General features: G+C 35.7%; 1 protein-coding gene across 16 annotated transcripts in view; it reads left to right on the forward strand.

The window, feature by feature from the left end:
* Positions 1–22111, forward strand: part of LOC138176019 (semaphorin-3A) — a 665616-nt gene that overhangs the window by 428254 nt on the left and 215251 nt on the right. For all 16 annotated transcript variants that reach the window (XM_069106728.1, XM_069106733.1, XM_069106729.1 and 13 more), the window contains one exon: positions 12536–12693. In XM_069106728.1, coding sequence (XP_068962829.1) covers positions 12536–12693 — 158 coding nt within the window. The remainder of the gene's footprint in view (positions 1–12535; positions 12694–22111) is intronic.

Below are 22111 nucleotides of genomic sequence, written 5' to 3' on the forward strand. Positions count from 1 at the left end.
GATGATGATTCCATAAAGAAGATTGAAAAAGGGTGGATCATATAGGTAGCAAGTAATTGTAACATAGTGTATTCAGAAAATCCAATGAAGCTGTCAAATGAGTGATCTCTCCAGGGATATAGATTACAACCCATCTTCCTGTGCATCCTGTAAGACTCTTGTCCATATCTTTCTGTAAGTTTGAAGCAAGAGGTTGATTTATACAGTGTCTGGGAGATTTTCCTTGCTTTCTCCAGAAATCTCAAGAATGTTAGTGGAGTACTTGGGCTGTCCAGTTGTTATACTCACCTGTACCATGAGACCTGCTCATATAGTTCAGTCATATACTTCATATAGTATATTGAGCACATGCATCCTATCATGTATTTACTTGATGACATAATTTATTCTTGTTCTTCTCCCAGTGTCTCATTGATTATTAGGTGTAACCTGCTCACTGTTCTTCCTTCTTAATCTTTTTAGATAAAAATTGTTGGGAGTGCTGGAAGGTAGCCAGCTGTTTAATTTTCAATGTAAGCTTTTATGTTCAGAAATTTGCAAACATCACAAATTATAGCTTGATTTATTATTTTGTTGATCATATAGACTTAAGAAAGTGAGAGACAAAATATCAAAAATGCAAATTAAACTTAATGTGTAATAAATATATTCTTCCCCTATAGAGCCATTTGTTAAACATTTGTCAGCACACTACTGGCTTGTGTTCCATGTCATTGTAATGGTAATACTAATTTGAATATCTTCCTTGTTACTTAATAGGCCTAAGGGAATTTGAAGAACTTCCCTGCCCTTAATAGGCCAAGTGTAATCACAGGGAGCCCAAGGTGGGAAGAGCTTGCTGAAAGGGTGGAACAGGAGAAGTGGAGCAGGAAAGAGCAGAGGAGAGCATTAGTAGTGCTGGGAGCAAGCTGTGTGGAGGGAAAACAGCCAGTGTGAGTGAGAAAGGGGCCTTTTTCCTTAAGGGAGCCTGTTTTGTTTTGAAGGCCTGACAAGGGGAAGGCTTAGGGATGTAAGTGTTTGCTGCATTGGTTATGTATACCAACTTCTTGGTTGCTATGATGGATTTAACTTTCTGGTGTTGGGATTCAGCTTTCTTGTGGTTGAATAAATGTTTTGGTTCTGTCTTCAATGCATAGAGTCTGTTACATTTTGTGATTCAGAACTACACAAGCCTATTCATAGCCTCTATGGGAGCCATGAATATAGCATTGGTATTATGGTCACACAGCCATATAAAACATGTCAGTAGAATAGAGATATTAAAAATGTGGGCCTTTGTTTCTTGGAGAAGTTTAGGGTTATTAAAGGAACTTTTACATTTTCTGTAACGTTACATGTCCTTTCTTTTCTTTCTTGCATCTGCTGGCCCTCACTGAGACCTACCTCATCCTTGATAACTTAGCCTCCCTGGCCACCCTCTCCATCCATTTCTTTTTGCTTCACTAGTGTTGATGGAAGAGTTGAAATAATCCTTACTCATCATTTTAGTTTTCATTCTCAGTACCCAGCACAGTTCTTGACAGATAATTGGTGCTTAATTAATGCTTCTTGAGTAAGTGATTTGAAGAGCTTGCTCATTTTCCTTTCAGTGGCCCTTTTGAGAAGGAGTTAGGGGATGTGACTTTCATCTCCTACCTAAACTGCTATAAGAACTCTTTTCCCTGGCTACTTCAGTTGAATGGCATACACTGACCTTGTGGCTTCAAGTTCCAAATCTGGGAAGCTGAATAATCCACAAGATTTTTGTAAAAATATAGATAGCCTCTGACTCCAGAATGGATTATGTCACTGGTAGATAGAGAGAGATGCCTGTCTATGCCTCGACTTTTTCCTGTTTATATACCACTGTTTGCTGTTATTAACCTAAACATTTGATGCCATATCTAGGCATCCCTTTCTCTTCACAAGCAAGTCTCCATTGTACCTTGTAACAATCTCCTTCAGCTCTTTAGAGGGAGTATAAGGGAGACCTGTCTCCATGCATTGAACCTGAGGGGTTCCTTCCTCAACTCTCTTTCCTTTTTATAGGTGCATGTTTGTGTGAAGTAATTATAAGGATATTATATTAGGACCACAATTCCCTATTCTCCTTTTTTGTACCTGCATGTTTATGTGGAAAGATGATCAGGACATTATGTTAGAAGCCAGTTTTCCAAGTAAAAGAAGTTATTTGGTTGACTGACATATGTCATAAAACTAAAAAGTTTCCTCAGGCAGTCAGTGTATATTTTGTCATGTTTGGCTATGATCTTTAATGATATCATTTATATCAATATCTAATATCTTTTTTTACTTTTAAGGAGAAAACCATGAATGAGATTAAAAGGGTGTAATCTTTCAAGCTGTTCTGCTTCTAATTGTCTAAAAAGCCTATGATTTGCATAACTGCTTCTTCCAGAAAATCTGGTGAATAGTGTCATGAAGAATTCTGGGCCTAGGGTAATCAAAAAGGCTCCATGAAAGAGTTGGCAGTGGAGTTGGGTCTTGAATAATACATAAATTTTTCAGGAGTAGGAACGGTTGGGAAGATATTCCAGTTCTGAGCCTGAGATAAGGAAAAAAAAAATATTTGGGGAATGGTTAGTATTACAATTTGCCTGGCCATTACAGTATTCATGAGGAAAGTATAGAGATGAGTTTGGAAAATTTTAGAGTGAGATTTTGTAGGGTCTTGAAGGTCGGAGTGAGAAGTTTGGATTTTATTAGCGTAAAGAATGATAAACTGCTAAAAGTTTTAAGAGTTACAAGAATAATAGAATTTGGGATTGGAAGCTAGAAGAGACAAGAAGCAAGGATATAGAAGGCAGTGGACCCAGCATGGATTAATAAGAAGTTTAATTTGGATATCATAGTGGAAATAGAAATGAAAGGAGATTTTGAAGAAAGACTAACCAGGATTTGGCACTGATTTGATACAGGGATTGAAGAAGAAGGAGGGTCAAAAATGACTATGGTTCCTGTTTTATTGGGAACTTTTTGAAAGTCAAAAGAGTAAGAGCAAAGTTCAGTTCATGCATGAAGAAACAAAGAGGCAATCTTCAAGTCAAAATGAGTAAAGGGAATTTGTCTGGCTGTGGCAATGGTGGAGTACTGTTACCCTCCATGCTATAAAAGTTGTAGAAAAAGGCATAAAGGAAGTCAGCAAATACATGAACAGGGTGACTGTTGTTTGTATTTGAAAGTCAAGTGTATGGAGGTCTCCACTCTGCTAAAAAAAAAAAAAGAAAGGCTGGTGCTGGGGGGTCTTGCACTCTAAAACTGAGCATTAATTTCATCAACTTTTTGAAAGTTTGACCCGGTCATGGTAATGTAATCATCTGTAAAAAGCTGGATTTACTTTAAAGATAATAAGAACACTAGGAAAACCATATAACTGTGTAATGTAAAGATATATAGCAACATATTATCAACCTAAAAATGTTTCTTATAAAGTCTATCAAATTAGAAAATTAATATAAGAATACGTTAACAAAAACAATCAATAACAGCATACATAACATGCCATTATTGAATACTGACAATGTTATCTCTTCATTCTTCTGTAATCAGTTTACAGAAGTTAGCTAGAAACTACTTGAGAGGGAATTATAGTATTTAAGGGGGAAAATTCTAAGAATTTAAAAGTAAGTAATTATTCTAAGAGAATAGAAATAGAATTCACAATACTTCAACTCAGGACTATGGACAAAGCTATTTCATTATAAATGAAAAGAATCACAGACTTATTTGCTGACCTTTTTAAATATAATTTTCATATACACTCATACCACATACAAATACTCATATACACCCCAACTTTGTGACTTTTTTTTTTTTGCTTTTTGGAGGGGCAGTTGGGGTTAAGTGACTTGCCCAAAGTCACATGGCTAGTAAGTCTTAAGTATTTGAGGCCAGATTTGAACTCAGGTCCTCCTGACTCCAGGGCTGGTGCTCTATTCACTGTGCCACCTAGCTGCCCCTCAACTTTGTGACTTTTGAGAAGAAGCCAGTGATGATGTTGAATTATACCTCAATGAAGATTGGACAGTTTTTTCCTCCCTTTGTTTCTGACACAAAGTTCAAAATGTAGAAAATAAGTTATTATTCTGCATTGGCAACGGGGTTACTACATAGGTGGTTCCCCCCTACAAGGAGGAACTCACAGTTCTGCACTAAAATAAATAAATTTATTACAAACAATTTTTAAATTTTATTTTAAATTAAATTAAACTGAAATTGGGCTTTAAAAATAGTGAAAGCCCTTTATATGTGAAGAAACTGCTATCCATGAATGAACTAAAATTGATATTTTGAAAGTAGCTTCTCTACTACAATGAATCATATATTACCATTATATGAATTTTCGTCCTTTGTAATTATTGTCTGTGTTTTAATAAACCTTCCATCAAGAATGTAACCAGTGCACTGATTGTCTTCCTATGATTATTTAAGTATCTTGGAGGTGGAAGTAGAGTGTAAGTGTACAAATTATAACAAATAAATCTGAGGTACGTCGTTCCGAACATAATCAGTTTATTAGCAAAGCTAGCAATTTCCAACACAGTGAGATAGCGAGCCCCTCAGAGACCATGGGTGCATTAGAACAGACAGAGCAGTTTTTTATACAGTTGGTAAAGGTATAGGACTTAAATTTGGTATTATCATGCTGCTTTCTAGCAAAAGGGGGTTTCCAAAGTACATGGTAAGGGGGAATAGATTTGATCAGTATTTTCTGGAAACCCCTGAGTTAAGAAATCCCTACACCAGAGTTTTCAGGTACTAGGTTTATGACCAGGCAGAATGTTTTAGGACCATGTTCACTCATCCTCCCTCCCTTCTCAGGTAAGATTGATTGAGTCCAGGTTGTCAGTCAGAGAAATGGGGAAGTTAAACTCATAAGCTCCAATATTAAGGCCTATACAATTCAATATAACTCTTAATCCATAAGTACTGGTTCTAGTGATTAGATACAATTCCTAAACAAAAATTAATAAATGTTACAGAATAAAGTGGGTTATCAATTTTCAACTTCATATTTATGTAGGAGTTGTCTCATATTCTCTTTAAATAATGTACTCATTTCCATTTCTGGACATCATGTTTTCTGTTACATTTTATGCTACCTCATACAAGTTGTGTATGCTTATGTTTCTTTACCTTTTGTAAACTTGTGTTTTGTATACATTCTGTAGGAATACAAATATAATTTAATTTCTCTCATTATGCTAATTTTTAAAAGAATCACATAGATTTTTTTATAGTTCCCTTTATATAATGAATAATTTTTTAAAAAATCATTTACTACTTTTTTCTACTGAATTTGCTTTTCTTGAAATTCACTTCAACAAAAATTTAAGTGCTTACTATGTACAAAACTAGGTGTTAGGTGGCAGGTGTAAAAGAAATAGGTGCCACCAATTGGTTACTTAAGCAGGATGCAATCTAACAGAAGTGGGGGGTGGTAACAGTATATGCACCAGCGAAGATACACATGAAATGTGCAAACTTCTTAGTCTCCATTTAAAACTCTCCACAAAAAAAAAAAAAAACACACTTCAATGGCTAATCTTAATGTTTCTCCTACTCTTTCTTTTCTTTTTGAGGGGGGAAATCAAGGCAATTGGCGTTGTGATTTGCACAAGGTCACACAGTTAATTTTCAAATATCTGAGGCCAAATTTGAACTCAGGTTCTCCTGACTGCAGGGCCGGGAGTCCTATTCTTTCTTTTCAGGTATACTCCATTTTTTACTTCAGCTCCTTTTTAAGTGTGGAATTATATCTTTTCCTATGTGCCCTTTGAAATCTTTCTGTTTTTTTTCAAAATACAAATCCAGGGCTACTTCCCCCAGAAAGTCTTTCTTTTAATCACCTCATCCCTGCTAAAGTTGAAAACTGACTCTCCCTCCTTGTAAATCTCAAAGGACAACTTTCATACATTTTCCATTGTCTAGTCATGCATTTATTGTTCATTGCCTACTTTTAGACAATTAACTCCTTATGTGATGACCACATATAATTTATTTTTCTGTCTTTTAGAACTCTGTTGTGTATTGTATACACTAGGTGCTCAATAATGTTTATTAAATGTAGAATCAATTCTACTTTCAGGAAGATTGGAGAACTCTAGATTACCAATTGCATGATGAAAACACTAGCAAGAACTCCAATTGCAAATGATACTTTTGACTAAAACCCAAATGGAATCCAATTTATGATTGCCCAGGAATGTGAAGACTCACTGTATAGCTATAGGGCAGAACATCTGGATCAGAAAATAACCGGTGCATATTTGTATTTCACTGTATTCAGATACACCAAAGCCTGATGGAGCAGTGATTTGGTCTGATCTTTTTGAAAGTAATTTGGTTGTGGCAATACACATGGTCTGACGTAATTAAAGGGGTAAAATAGAAATTACATGTCTCTCATTCCTGAATAGTTATTTTCAGACAGTCTGGGCATCATCATTGATAAAAGGTAAATTTCAGTTAAGTAATCAAGACCAATAAAAACAGAACCTAAGCATCAACATCTAAAACTCAAAAGAAGACAGTTCACAGATAAAGCAGTTGAATGGCAAAACTTTTGGATATGTCCACATTCTGGAGAAGGACGTATAAGATTAAAATATGGGAGATAGAAAATTGAAGGCTTTCATCAGTGAGATCACTTAAAGAAGACTAATTCTAAGCACAGTGTTTTAGTCTGAGAAAGTTCTAAGAGAAACTAAGTTATTACTCACTATGAAGCCATGAGAGCCTCAACAAGACTTGTCTCTCGCTTTTTTTTTTCCCTTTAATGTTTTATGGATGTATTGCGTTTTTGCACTACAGACATTTACAGTTTACTCCCACTTTGGATGAGCTTTTGTAGCAAAATAAAACAGCCAAGTCAAACTAATAATACATGACCTAATCTGAGAGTACATGTAACATCTCAGATTTGTAGCACTCCCCTCTCTGTTCTTTATTTAATTAATAGGAAACTATTTCTCTACCCTTTCCCATCCCAGAAAAGAAAAACATTTTATTTTAATAAGCATGCATGGTCAAGCAAAACAAATATCTTCAGTGGGTGTATATAAAAGTATAAATGCTTAATTCTGCTCCCTAAATCTATGACCTCTTTCTAAAGGATAGTAGATTTCACTATCAATCCACTGGAATCATAAATGGTTGCTGTATTTATTATAGATTTTATGGCTTATGAAATGGTTGATTTTTACACTATTATTTTTTTTTTTACTTTTTTGGAAGGGGGAAGGCAGGAAAATTGAGGTTAAGTGACTTGCCCAAGGTCACATGGATAGTAAGTGTTAAGTGTCTGAGGCTAGATTTAAACTCGGGTCCTCCTAACTCCAGAGCCGGTACTTTATTCACTGTCACCTAGCTGCCCCTTTACACTATTATTGTATATGAATCATTCTAGTTTTGCTCATTTTATTCTTCATTGGTTTTACAAAAGTTCTCAAAAATGCTCATTCTTATAATATTGATGTTATAGTATAAATTATTCATCTGATTCTGCTTACTGCACCCTGCAGTTCTTATGTCATTTCATGTCTTTTTTGAAGTCAACCATTTCCTCATTTCTTACAGCACAATAGTACTCCATTACATTCATATACCAAAGTTATTTACCTATTCTTCAGTTTATGGACAACCCTTTAGTTTCTAGTTTTTTGCCTCCATAAAAAAATAACTATAAATGTTTTGTTTTACACATTAAAAAAACCTTTTTTTCCTTTTTCTCAGATCTCTTTCTGGTATAGATCTAGCAGTGATATAGAATTCTCTGTTTAGTAGCTTTTGTGTATAATTCAAGAATTGCTTTCCAGAAAGTTTATATTTATTCACAAATTCATCAGTGTACCTATTTTGCCACAGTCCTTCCAATATTTATTATTTTCTTTTTGTAATTTTCGCTACTATAGTGGTTGTGGAGTCAAACCTCTGAATTATTTTAATTTTCATTTCTCTAATTACTAGTGATTCAGTGCATTTTTTTTTACATGGCTATAGGTAGCTTAATTTCTTTGAGAATTAACTGTTCATATGTATAGAAAATTTATTAATTTGGGGTGGCTTAAACATAGTTTAAGATTTTGAATCAGTTGCTTATATATCTTAAAAATGAAAACTTTAGCAGGGAAACTTTCTGGAAAGTTTTTTCCCAGCTATGTAGTTCCCTTTAAATCTTAGCTTATTGGGTTTATTTGTGAAACATCTTTTTAAATCAATTTAATAAAATTATCAGCTGTATCTTCTTTAATAAACTTAATTTTATTCCTCTGTGAGAGCTATTTCTTGATTGCTTATGAACTTTCCTATCCGTAGATCAGACAGTTTATTTTTTTGATGTTTTTCTCAGTTTTTCTGATATGAAATTTTATTTCTAGTCCACATAGTAATTTGGAGTTTATATTTGTTCAAGAAATGAGGCATTGATCTCTAATTTCTTCTGCATTGCTGTCTTGTTTTTAAGCACTTTTTTGGGGAGTCAAACAGTGAATCTTTATCATAGTACCTGGGCTCATTGTGATTATTGAATACCAGGGTTCTGTTCCTAATTTGCTCATTGTAATTATTGAATACCAGGGTTCTATTCCTAATTTGTTCCACTATTTGATCTCCCTATTTTTTAACCAGTACTAAATTATTTTACTAATTATTGCTTTATTGTGGAGTTTGGGATCTGGCGCTACTAAGGTCCCATCATTCCCTTTTCTTTTAAATTTTTTTTTTCTCTTAAAATGCTTGTCCTTTTTCCCCCCTACATATAAAATTTCATTATCATTATTTTCTAGCTATATAAAGTAATCCTTTGGTAGTTGGATTGCTATGACATTGAAGAAATAAATTAATTTAGGTGGTATTGGTATTTTTTTATTATATTGCTTCATCCTACTCATGAACAATGGATGTTTTCCCAATTATCTAGGTCTAAATGTCTAAAAATAGTGGTTGGTAGTTGTATTTATATAGTTCTTTTGCTTATCTTGGAAAGCAAACTACCAAGTATTGAATACATTTATACAATGGATCTCAGAGGCAAAGAATGCAAAAAGTGAGAGAAGCTAGAGTTAGATTGAAAAGAATGATGGGAGGAAATTAAACAGAATTATAAACCAATGGAAAACAGCTGCAAACCAGAGTTTGTTTCATTTATTCTAAAGGAAAACAGTGAGTCTCTTTTGATTTCTGAAGTATTTAAGGGTTCATTAGTTTTACTTACACTAAAAATAGTTTCTGTCTTCAACAGGATTGTTATATTTAAAGAACCTAAACTTTTCTAGGTTGTCATAATGAACATGTCTTAGACATGGTGCTTTAAGGTTCACAGAGTGCTTTGCCCATATTTTATCCCTTTTGTAATCTTGTTTGACCCCCATGATTGCACTGTGAAATGGGATAATAGAAGTGTTATTATCCCAATGTTACAGGTGAAAAAATTGAAGTTTTCCCAAGGTTAAGTGGACTGTACCTAGCCATGTAATTCTTAAATGACCGACGGGGGATTTGAACCCAGGTCTCTCTTGATACCAAATCTAGTATGCTATCCAGTATCCCACAGTACCTCTCATGAAGCAAATTTCCATTCCTGCTTACTTTTACTGAACTAAATCTTTTCTTTTCTGTCTGAGTGTATATGAGCCCCTCTCATTGATCTTTTTTTTTTTTTTTTTGGATCCATAACTATTTTTTATTCTCTTGGAGCAAGTTATCTGTTAAAACTAAATTAATCCTTAATTAAATTATAATCATTTACTCTATATAAAGTAGATCAGGTAATTGGAAAGTGAAGGGAAACAATGTATATACTATGCAAATTCCTGGGGAGAGAACTACTTAATTTCCCTTCAGAATGTTCTTCTGGAAAACAATAGTTTGCACATCCATGTAGCTTTTTCTACACAATGACCTTCTAAGGCAGATAATGAAAGTAACATTATCACCATTTTACACATGAAGAAACTGAAGCTCAGAGACTGTGACTACCCACAGTCACTTTGATAATAATGGGCAGTCTTTCTCTCCATTGTGTACTTTTTTACATAAATTTGCAGTCCAAAATGGAGCCAGATATCTCTCAATCTTAGCTATCTTCATAATATATGTAATGTAATGCCAAGCAGAGGCAACTTCCCAAGGTTCAGAATACCAGCATAGGTGCTCTCCATTTTATTCAGTGACCAACCAAGAACAGAGAAGATCAAAACATGACATCATTCCAAATACAGCATTTACTAAGTGTGATTAAATAATCTCCAAGGACTACCCCACCCCAGGACCTTCCAATCATTCAATCAATTACAAAGTCCCTGGTCTAAATACTACTCCACCCCTAGGCTGTACCTTCATTTAGTCCACCACAAAGCCCCTCTTCTCAAATGGAGATTAGTTTCCAAACATAAGTAAAATACATTCATTTGCTCAACCATAGAACACAAAAAGGTCAAAAGTTCCCCACCCCTGGATCACAATTGAATCTACCCCAGAGTTACATCAAGTTTAAGCCAGCACTTAATACCCAAATGGAGGTCTTTTCTTCATCTTGACAAGAGGCAAGTTCTCAGCAATCTTAGTTCCTGGGGAGACAAGGCCTTAGAAAGGCCACAAGATAAGTTGCCAGTCCCTTCATTAATTCATCCTCTGTCTGTAGAACAGTCCTAGAACCCCTGAAAACATTAGCAAAGCCCTGTCCCAGGATTTCTGTAAATATACAACAAGAAAATCCTTCTTCAGGGCTTCTGAACTAACAGAAAGGTTCCCAGACCCCTGCAATAACAGCACTGTCCTTCACCAGTGGACAGTATTCACTCTGTCTGCAGGACAGTCTCCAGACCCCTGCAACAACAGCACTGTCCTTCACCAGTGGACAGTATTCATTCTGTCTGCAGGACAGTCTCCAGACCCCTGCAACAACAGCACTGTCCTTCATCATTCACTCTCTGTCTGCAGGACAGTCTCAGGGCTTCTCAACCAAAAGCCAGGTTCCAGGACTTCTTCAACAACAGGACTGTCTTTCACCAGTGGACAAATCTGGCAAAACAACATCAAAACAGACAGACAAAGTACCAGCAAAACAGCCATGTCTCCTCAGTCCTTGGCAGCTCAGGGGGCAGGTCTCAAAAGTCCAGGGCAATTCAAAGTGGCCACCAGCAATTCTCTTAGTCTCTCTCTCTCCATGAGGTGCTGTTTCCAAAAAAAAAGTTTCTTCTGCCTCTCTCTTGTCTCTCCAAATCTACGTCACCAGCTCCTCCCAGTTCAGGACTTTCTTTTCACATCAACAAGTCCATCCCACAGGTGGGATTAACAAGCTCTGGGTTTTAACACAATCAGTTTGAAAACCAAGCCAATACAGGGGAATCTTTAATTGCCATTACTATCACAATATATTAGGTTTTAAAAGCAGAATATGTTCACATAAAGCAGAATACTATAGTGAAAAGAATGCTACATGTGAATTCAAAAGACCCATGTATTCCACTTACTCACTGTGGGACCCTTGAGTTAATCACCTGACTCTTCTAGGTCTCAGTTTCTTATCTGTGAAAGGAAAGATTTGGACTGTCATTCAATAAGTATTTTTTTAAACTCGTACTATATGCCAGGCACTGTCCTAAGCACTGAGGATACAAAGGAAAATAAAAGTCGTTTTCAAGAAAATTATGCTCTAACATTAGAAGTTACCGTCTATAAATCAGAACATTTAAGATAAATCCAAAGTAGAGAGAAATTAACTTTGGAGGGGGTGGCATTAACAGCTAAGGTGACATGGATGGGTATCTTGGAAGAAGTTGAATTTAAGAACTCCATCTAAAAGGAAGTCAGGTATTCTGAGAGTTGGAGGTGGGGAGAGAAAGACAAAGAGACAGAGACTGATAGATAGAGGGACAGAGAAAACATTCTAGGCAAAGGCAATAGAAAATAGGCTATTGTGTACAAGTAATGAGGAGGCCTTCGATTGGCCTGTATTGTAGAGTGAATGGAAAAGAGGAATGTGTAAGAAGTTTAGAAAGGTAGAAAGGAGTCAAATTTTTAAAAGCTTAAAAAGACAAAGGATTCTATATTTGAGCTTCAAGTAATAGAAAGCCACTAGAGGATATGAGTGAGTGTGTGTGTGTGTGTGTGTGTGTGTGTACGCGTGTGAAAGTTTTGAGAGGAGAAGTGGGGAAAAGGAGCAGAGAAGGGGGGAAGAAGGGGAATGAAAAAGCAAGATATGTTATGGTCAGACCTTCACTACAGGAAAAATAATTTTGGCAGCTGAATTGCTTCAATAGCCTTCTCACTGGTCTCCAACCCAGATTTATATATACTTAGACTCTTTCCTACTATTTTAGGAGTCTATAACAATAGAATTATTAAGTTTAAATGTATAGCTACTATTGTAATGAAATATAAGAGGTTGTTTCCTTTATTATGCGTAAACTCACACAAAGTACCCAGGTTCAGATAATTACAGAATGCAGTGTCTATATTTTAGCATGTGTTATAGGCTGTTTCTTCTTTTAGGTCATCAAACTAACACAAACGTCTGTTTGTTACTTTGCAGAAATGTTGGAATCCAATAATGTTATCACTTTCAATGGCTTGGCAAACAGTTCCAGCTATCATACTTTCCTTTTGGATGAGGAACGGAGTAGGCTATATGTTGGAGCAAAAGATCACATATTTTCATTCAACCTGGTTAATATCAAGGATTTTCAAAAGGTATTTTCATTCTAATATATGTATTAGAGTATTTAAACAATTAGAGTAACTAAGATGGAATAATAGAAATTTTCTATTATAATTTTGGAAAATGTCAAGTTTGAGTTAATCTTATGTGGCAATTTGATATCATAATATCATGGAATTTAAGAGTTAGAAGGGATTCAAGGTAATCTAGACCAACCCATTCCCCAAAGGAGTCCCTTCTATAATATGCCTGACATTTGATTGTCCATCCTTTGCTTGAAGACTGCCAAAAGAGGGGAACCCTTAACTTCCCAAAGTATCCCATTATATTTTTGAGAGCTGTTATGGTTAGAAAGTTGTTTTTTTCCTTGACATCGTATGAAGTTGCCTCTTCCCATTCTGACTTCTATTCATTTATTCTAATGCATATATGTTTGTATGTATATATATTTTTTGTTGTTCTGTTGTGTCTGACTCTGTGACTCCATTATGGGAATTTCCTCGCAAAGATAATATAGTGGTTTGCTATTTCCTCCTCTAGTTCACTTCACAGATAAGGAACTGAGGCAGAGGTAAGTGACTTGTCCAAGGTCATACAACTAGCAAGTGTTTGAGGCCAGATTTGAACTCTTGAAGATGAGTCTTCCAGATTCCAAACCCAGTGTTCTAGCCAGTCTACCACTCAGCTGCCGTGTGTGTGTGTGTGTGTGTGTGTGTGTACACATTCATATGATACATTATAGCTATTTTATGGTATAAATTTTTACTGTCATACTTGAAGAACCAATTAAAGGTTCAGATGTTCTACTATACATGGCTACGTTAATATGACATGAAAACATCTGAATGAAAAATGAAGACTCCATTTTTGTCATGTAGAGCCCATCAGCATTGCCATTTGATGGCACATTTGTTGTATATCATGTGATCCACTCCACTTTCATGACTTATATTTTGGTAGACCAGTATAGAATTGATACAGTAGGGGGAAATAATACTATGAAGTGAATGAATGAGATCTGCTTTAAGCTAACAGTTCTATAATGGTCAATATTTCCAGCTTTAGTTCTCTGAAACATAAAAGTGTCTTCTAGAAAGCCTCACAAAAAAAGGTCATATTCCAGTACATTTCTGAGAGTGCAAACAACTCTGTGTTTGAATGTGTGGGTGTTGATTTTGCTTTTTTCTTAACTCTTGAGTGCTTTAAAATGGTGTGCCTCAGCTCCTCATAAACCATAAAAGATTGAATACTAATAAAATGGTGACAGATTGGTAAAAGCTTTTTACTCTTGATGGAGAACATTACTTTCGGTAAAAGTTGCATAGTTAAATTCAAAACCAATGTACATTCTCAGAGAGGAAGATATTCCAACAAAGACATTTACTTTTTCATTTGCAAAGAGCTTCCTCAAATGTTAATATACTGATTAGGTTCATAAAATGTGATTTATTACAGATCAGCATGCAAAAATTGTAGTGTTTAATTTTTTTTTTTTTGTAGTTAAGTGCTTTGAAAGACATAACAAATAATGTTCAGGATATTTTTCCCCTGACCTTTCTTTCTGACTCTAAGCCTCCTCAGATGATAGAAATAAGTATCTTGTGTCTTCTATTATGAAAGAAAACCAGCTTATTCATTTGTAAACAGAATCAAATGGATTAACACTTTAAAAAAAATTTCTTGGAGGAAACAAATGCAACACATTTTGTGTATTAATCCCCAAAAGTAATTGAAATTTTATCAGTTAAGTCTGTAAGAATTAAGAAAATTGTCCTGCAACAATTTAAATAACTATCTAGTGTTGGCAGATTATGCCTTATAACACATTTTTTAAAATTGAATTTTATGCCCTACCCTGTTTTTAAAAGACAATTAGCTTTAAATCAGCACTTGATCTTCTTTAGTTTTTCATTTCTTGTGCTTAAATAATTTCCTAGGTGGTATAGTAACTAAGGGTGCTGAATTTTGAGTCGGGAAAGTCTGAGTTCAAATTCCACATCAGACCCTTTACTCCTGGTTTTGTGAACCATGAGGAAATCATTCAACTTTGCTAAGGTTCTATTTTGAATAATTTTACTAATATTTCTTACCAGATTTTATGCTGATCATGCACTTTTGATTACAGGGCATAAAATAGAAATTATTTAAGATTATCCAACTGTTTTTATTTTTGTTTTTTCTCTTTTATACTATATACTCTATGGTTAAGTTAGAGACTTTTCATTACTAATTCAACCTTTAGAGCAAGATGAGATTACTCTGAGATGATAGTCAAGCATTTCTCAGAGGCTTATGGGACAGTCTAGATAAGGGGTGGGGAACCTGCCACCTCGAGGCCACATTTGAACCTCTAGGTCTTCAAGGATGGCTCTTTGACTGAATCCAAACTTCACCCGACAAACCCCCTGTTCTGTGAAGTTCGGATTCAGTGAAAGGTCTGCACTTCAGAAGTTTGGATTCAATCAAAGAACCCCACTTGAGGACTTAAAGGGTCACATGTGATTTCCAGGCCGCAGGTTCTCCACCCCTGGTCTAGACATTTTTAGTTAAGTATTCTTGTGGGGCATATGGGAAGAGAAGGGATGAAAACAGCAATAGTAACTTCCTTTCTTGAAACACTGTGCCTGTTGTCATGAAATTGGAAAGACTTTTCTAGATGGAGTTGGCCTAAAGATGATCCTTTTATGTTATGACCAAAATTAATGGAAATCTTATCCTTTGTTGGCTTAAGTATCTAGTAATAGTCAAAGCACTGTTGTATTCTTAATAAGGCTTCTTGGGATTCACAAGCTTTGGCTAGACTGAAGTCAGGTTAAAGGAAAGGAATTGCTAGATAATTAACATATCTATACTATACTAATAACCACCCTTCTAGAACATTCTCCCATCAAGATTTTCCTAGTTTATTCCTTTGTACTTATCTCCTTCTCCTTTGTATCATAGTAATGTGTATTTGTCCTTTTATTCACCTTATTTCAAGCCTCCCAGAGAGTAGAATTTGTGCCCTAACTATCTTCCCAACCTCAGAAATAGAGCTAAGATACTTCAGTTCATTAATTCTAAAAACTTTCATTGTATGCCTATTACTGACAGGTGCTGTAGGGATAAAAGTCAGTCATTAAACATTTAAGTGCCTACTATGTGCCAGACACTATGCTAAGCCCTATATAAAGAGGCAGACAGTCCTTTGCCTTCAAGGAGCTCAGATGACAAAAATATCATAGTTCCTCTTAAGGAGTTGAAAGTCTGGAAAGAGAGATAAGAAATATACTCAGCTAGATCTGAGTTCTTACACTCAGAAGAACTCCCACTGCCCTCCCCCTCGCCCTCCCCCATTGTCTCCAACTGCTACACCAGCTCTTTTCTCTCATGGATTTAAACTAGTTGCCACTTTAAGGTTTCTCATGAGTGATAGTATCACTGCCCATTCTGTTAACAGTGGCTCTAGAATATTAAAAGCTGTGTTTGTAAGAGACACTGACCCTCAGCTATATATCCTTTTATTTTGGGATGTCCCTAGCATCTAATCTGATGGTTGGTATGACCCTGAAAGACAGGGACATGGAGGATAAAGCACAGCGCCATAAAGGTATTATCACCATGAAGTTCCCTATTCAATGAATTACTGTCATCAATTAGCATAAGATGGGAGGAGATCTGGCACCATATTTTCTAAAGTGAGCACTGCTGTAGAAAATCACCCTTTGTTACTCACAGAAGCCACCCTCCGAAAAGACCTCTAAAGCCAATAGGGAGAGGGAAAATCATGTATATGCCCATATAATGTTCAAGACTTTCAGTACTCTAGCCATGGATGTTGCTATTCAGACTGTGTTCTCCCTGGTATCTATGGTGGGACCATTGACATTATGATGGTATGATCCACACTGTGCCTGTATATGAAGGTTATTCCCATCTCCATAATATCCCTCTTGGAATCTTCCTAGTTTTGGCCTAAGGTACTAACTCATAAAGTTCCTAAGAGAAACTACAGCTTCCCTGACACAATAGAATGGCAAATTGTGTGTGATTTTAAGGAGCAGTTGTTTTGCTCCTGTCCTCGATTTTGAGCAGAATCTGACCACTGCCATTTAGTTCTTCCCTAGAAAACAGCTACAAAGGATGGCTAGGTGGCTTAGTGAATAGAGTACTGGTGTTGGAGTCAGGAGGACCTGAGTTCAAATCCAGCCTCAGACACTTGACACACTTACTAGCTGTGTGACCATGGGCAAGTCACTTAACCCTAATTGCTTTGCCTTCCCTCCACCCCCCAAAAAAACCCCAAACAAACAAACAAACAAAAAAGAGCTACAAGCTTCTTGAGGGTCAGGGCATGGCCATTATCAGTAAGAGGTTCAAAAATTCTCTTCCATCTTTCTTGGGTATAGAATTTTGTGGTTTCCACTTTCAACTTAATTATGAAATTTGATGTTGACATCCATAAGGATCTGTGTGCCAAAAACATAGTGTTTGGTGATATTGACAGGATGCAGAAGAAGATGCATTGTGCTAGCCCCAGCACAATAAAAATTAAGAACATTGCCCAGCTTTAGCAAAAGTACTGTCTTCTGGAAGATACAGAGGTGTATTGAATCCATGTCCATTGTTAAGGGCTGTCAAAAGGATCCCTTCAACTTGTCTTTCTAAGTTGCCGTATAATCCAGAAACACTGGACTCAGAGCATCCATGAGCCCCTGAATGTATCAAGGACTAAGCCTCACAGCTGATATAATTTGTTGTTTGCACCCCAAGCTGGATTTCCTGTATGTCTGTGGGAGTCGACAGGTGCCAGCCAGTCTGTGCCAGGCTTGGAAAATGCTTGTGCAGCTAAGGTCCTTTGCAGATAAGCAGATGCTCCTATCTTCCTAGTCTAGTGGCCCTCAAGGGAAAAGAATGGGACTTTTATCATCTCCTTGCACCTCCCCTTCAGAAGGGGTTTTGTTCTTTTCCCCACCTTTCCCCTCCCATGCCATTCTCCTTCCTACTTTCTTCTCCTTTTGTTCTACTATTATAAATATGCAAAGTTCTGTAAGGACTGTGAACTCTTTGGGTTCCATATGCATGGTCATTTCTGTTCTAAGAAACCTGGTTTTCACATAAGTCTCATGATGTTGTGATTATCTGTTGGCACCATATTAAATGCTTCTAAAAAGATGGGGTTTTTTTTGTTGGTTGGTTGGTTTCAAAGATGTGACAAGATAATTTCTCCTTTAAATGATGAGATTGACATGGTTTTATTAGTTTTTGTTTGATACCCCAAAAATGTAAAGGTAAAGATGATGAGCAGTCTAAGTATAGTTGAGTTAAACATCTCTAAAGTTCTACAATTCCTAATCAGGTCTCTAATTGTACATTTAGTAGTCATTCCAAATAATGTAAAATGTATTGTTATAGTGTATTACTTGTTTCTATGAAGGCTGCCCTGCTTTAGAAAAGAAACTAGTTATGTAAATTCAGATTTAGTTAGGAGGAGAGATTATGTAATTGAAATGTATTATGTAATCCTTAAAAAAAACTTTTTTGTATCATTTTTCTTAATACTTTGTTCCTTGTTTTATATTGTCAGAACTATAATAGCCCTTTTTCTTTCTGCTGCCCAAAAAAGGATGTGAATGAAGGCTTTTTTCAGTCTCCCTGGTTGTATAATGAAATTGGTGCCACTGCTTGGGGGAATAGAGAAGTATTATCAGTATACTGACTTTAGAATAGTTCAAATAAAAGTGCATGTCTTAAAGAAATTCAGGGAAAGTGGGGAAAGAAATTATGTCATCCAGAATCCTCTTCATTTATTAGATTGCAGATGATTTGAGATCAGAAAAGGAGCTATTTGTTTCATAATTGCTGTAGTCGAATTTACTAGACTTGGATGCAGATGAGACCTGAATTTAAAGGGGCTTGAATGACAGCCTAAGGAATGTGGATTTTTTTTTTAGTAAACAGTAGGGAGAGAGTGGGGAAAAAAATTAACATGAGATTTAGGGAATATAATCTGGGAGTAGTATGTAGAATGGATTAGAAAAAAACTAGAGGATAAAGACAGAGAAATTCAACAGGAAGCTATTATAATCATTTATAGTAAAGGCATATGCCTTCAGCCTAATCATTCCTTATCTTAGCTGGGCTACCATTAGTATCCTGCTGCTTAAATGTAGGTGAACTACAGAATTCTGTTCTATGTCCTCTTGTTTATCTATCTGTCTGTCTATCTATCTCTCTTATCTAATCTACCTATCTATCTAATCTATCTACCTACCTACCTACCTGTCTGTCTGTTTTTCTGTCTGTTTGTCTATCATCTTATCAATTCCTGTGGGTTCATAGGAACATGGATTTGGAACTGGAAAGGGCCTCAGAGGTCATTTAGCACATACCATGATTTTGTAGGTCATGGACTGAGGGGGCCTGAAAGGTTAAAGGACCTTTACTGGGATCACTTCACAAGCATCTTTTAGAGACAAGATTTGAGCCCAAGTATTCCTGACTCACAGTTCAACCCTCTATCCAGATTTCAATGCTTTTAGTTCAGATTGTTGTACTAATTGTATTAGTAGGCAAAATTAAGTGTTAAGGTATTTGAAAGTGATGAGGAAGTGAAAATAGTGACTTAGTGGCAAAAGGAGTGAAAGAAAAATATTTCTAAACTTAGTATTTTTTTAAAATTTGTAAATAAAACTATAACATTTCATCCAAAAAGTTTAACCCAGTTCATTTACCACTTCAGTTTCAATTAAAACAAACAAAGATTTATCAGACAATTAGCCTTGTCAGAAGAGCAAAAATCCTGGAAGGATTTAGGGAATGGACAAGATGATCTCTTCTAAAGTCCTTTCCAATTTGAAATCTATAATCCAATAATACCTGCAAAATTGGACAGCATGGTTACACAGGAATAACTACTATAAATTCATGGAAACAGTCATGCTGCACTTAAATCATGACTTCTTAGTTTATTTCACTCTCTACCCCCAAATAACTCAAGAAATTTGAAAGTGCTTGTGTCTTAAATTATTATGTATATTTCCAGGCAGTACCATTAACTAAATTTCTGGCTTTAAATAATTTATTTCATTACAGCCTGTTCTAATTTGGCTCACATTTTGCTGAGTGTTTATAGAAAGGAAAATAGAAACAGAGATAGTGAAATAAGTGATAGAATGATGGGATGAGAGGGTGTGATAAGATGTTTATGGTGGGTCAGAGGAAGTTGGAAATGTTGGGGAAAAGACAGTATGGAGGTTCATGTTCTTTCATGTCATTCTTAATCTTGGCTACTACTTTCCCTCTCTAATAATAATTATGAATTTGAAAGTTTTAAATGGGAAGTGACCCAGTTCCATCTCTAGAGTGCTGTCCTGAGAACTTGTCTGTTACTTGGAGATGTTACTTGTATTAGAGAACAGAATTATTGATTAGGAGAAAGTAAATAGCCTGAATGTTTGCCATATGTTCTCAAAGAGAGCAAGGGGTTAGGGAAGGGGAAAATTAAAGGGAAGCTGAATGTGGGTGTTTTGCAGTAGACTACAGCTTCCCAAGATGATTGGAAGTATTGTGGAGGTTGTAAATAACTGAGTTCAAATCCAGTCTCAGATATTTACTAGCTATGTGACCCCGAGCAAGTCACTTAACCCTGTTAGCTTCTGTTTCTGAGCTGGAGAAGGAAATGACAAACCACTCTAGTGTCTTTGCCAAGAAAACCCCAAAATGAGACCACAGAGTTAGACACAACTGAAATGACCAAATGTCACCCCCAGCAACACTATCAGGGTTGCATAATCTATAACTCAAGGTCCCCTTTCTGTTACTATCTTCATTGAACCTCCCTGGGTTTCAGTTTTGTTCTTAAACAAAAAAGAATGGGTTTGATAGATGATCCCTAAAGTCTACTCCCACAGTCCCAAATTTGACATTCTATGCTTTCAGAAGAAAGACCCCCTAAGGCTCCTCTTTTGAGAATGATAGTATAACCAATAGGTGGAAGATGTGTGAAAATGTTTTTGCTGGTAGGCTAGAGTGTTGCAGATGTAATCTTTTTAATGACATCAGTCTAGGTGCTGTCAGAGTCACAGTTTTAATGTAGATTATCAAAATTAACTAAGCTATTGAAAACACTCTTATCTATATCAGAGTAAATATTTTGTATGACTATCCTTATTCAAGTTATTTTACCCAATTTCAGCAAAAAAAAAACTGCAGAAAAAAGTTCTAGGGATCATGGGAACCCATTATTTCTATATGTTGAAAAGCTCTTAGGCATTAAAAAAGAATGACATGGCCATCACATAAAATCTGGCTAGGATTCATTTAGAAATGCCAGATAATGTAGCAAAATTGATCATTAACTTTGGATTATGACTGTAATGAACTAGCAAAATAAAATATAATTAGAAGTAGGATTTTAGGGTAAACTAAGGAACAGTCTAACAACCTATAATTTGCAGGGGGTGGTGTAAACTTAATCTTTGTAACATGAACATTCTAGATTTTTTTAGTTGTATTAGAGAACAGCCTAGGAATTTTGCCAAGCCTAGGAATGTGAAGTTTACCTAGTAGGACTTGCATTAATATTTGCCCATCACCTTCTCAAGTCCTTCATTGTTTTATCTTCATTTAGAAGTGTATATAATACTTTTATATAAATTGACTTTAGACATGAGTGACCATGTCTTATGATGGTTAGACAGTCAGACTTGAAACCAAGAATACCTAAACTCAAATCATTTAACTTCTCATTTTTCTGAGAAACTTTGTAGACCTATAGATTACAAAAAAAAAAAAAAAATTCTGATCTGCATTAGTAAAAGGAGTTTTTCTTACCTGATAGCAACCTCTACCAATGCACTAATGGGCCTGGTCCTACAACTTACACAACAAATTCTTTATAATTGTCTCATGATATCCTATATTGAAAACATTCAACAACATGTTGGCATAATTGCTTTGCAATTTGGTGTATTTATACCTATCTTTGAATTGTCATACCAACTTTTGAACTGTCCTGATTTCACTAGACAAATGGTTAAATCATTTTGTCTTTGTGGTGACTATGTAGCTATTCTTCTAATGTCAAGTTAGTGACAGTAAGGAAAAATCTAACTTAATTTGGTCAAGACTACAGCACAATTACAGCGGAGAGAGAAGTCCTTGTTTCCCAGCACCTTATTTCTTCTACTTTTTAAGTTTTGTTAAAATCACAAATTACACATAAATGGAAAAATCTCACAGAGTAGTCAAAATTAATGATAAGACTTGGGCATTTTATTGTTGCTTAGTAATTAGGATGATATTCTTCTAATTTCTATTTTCAACATTGAATATAAAGGTGCTTGGAAGACCAACCTGGATAACTTCATAGTGACTCATTACTGGGTTGACTGCAGTGTGATGTCTTTTGATTCCAGAAACTCTCAGAATATCTCCCAAGTCATGAGGAGGTTTTGATCCATGTTGGGA

Source organism: Petaurus breviceps, unplaced genomic scaffold (assembly GCF_028583685.1).
Source record: "Petaurus breviceps papuanus isolate PSGF00001 unplaced genomic scaffold, PetGlider_PUasm1.0 80, whole genome shotgun sequence".
NCBI classification, from domain to species: Eukaryota; Metazoa; Chordata; class Mammalia; order Diprotodontia; family Petauridae; genus Petaurus; species Petaurus breviceps.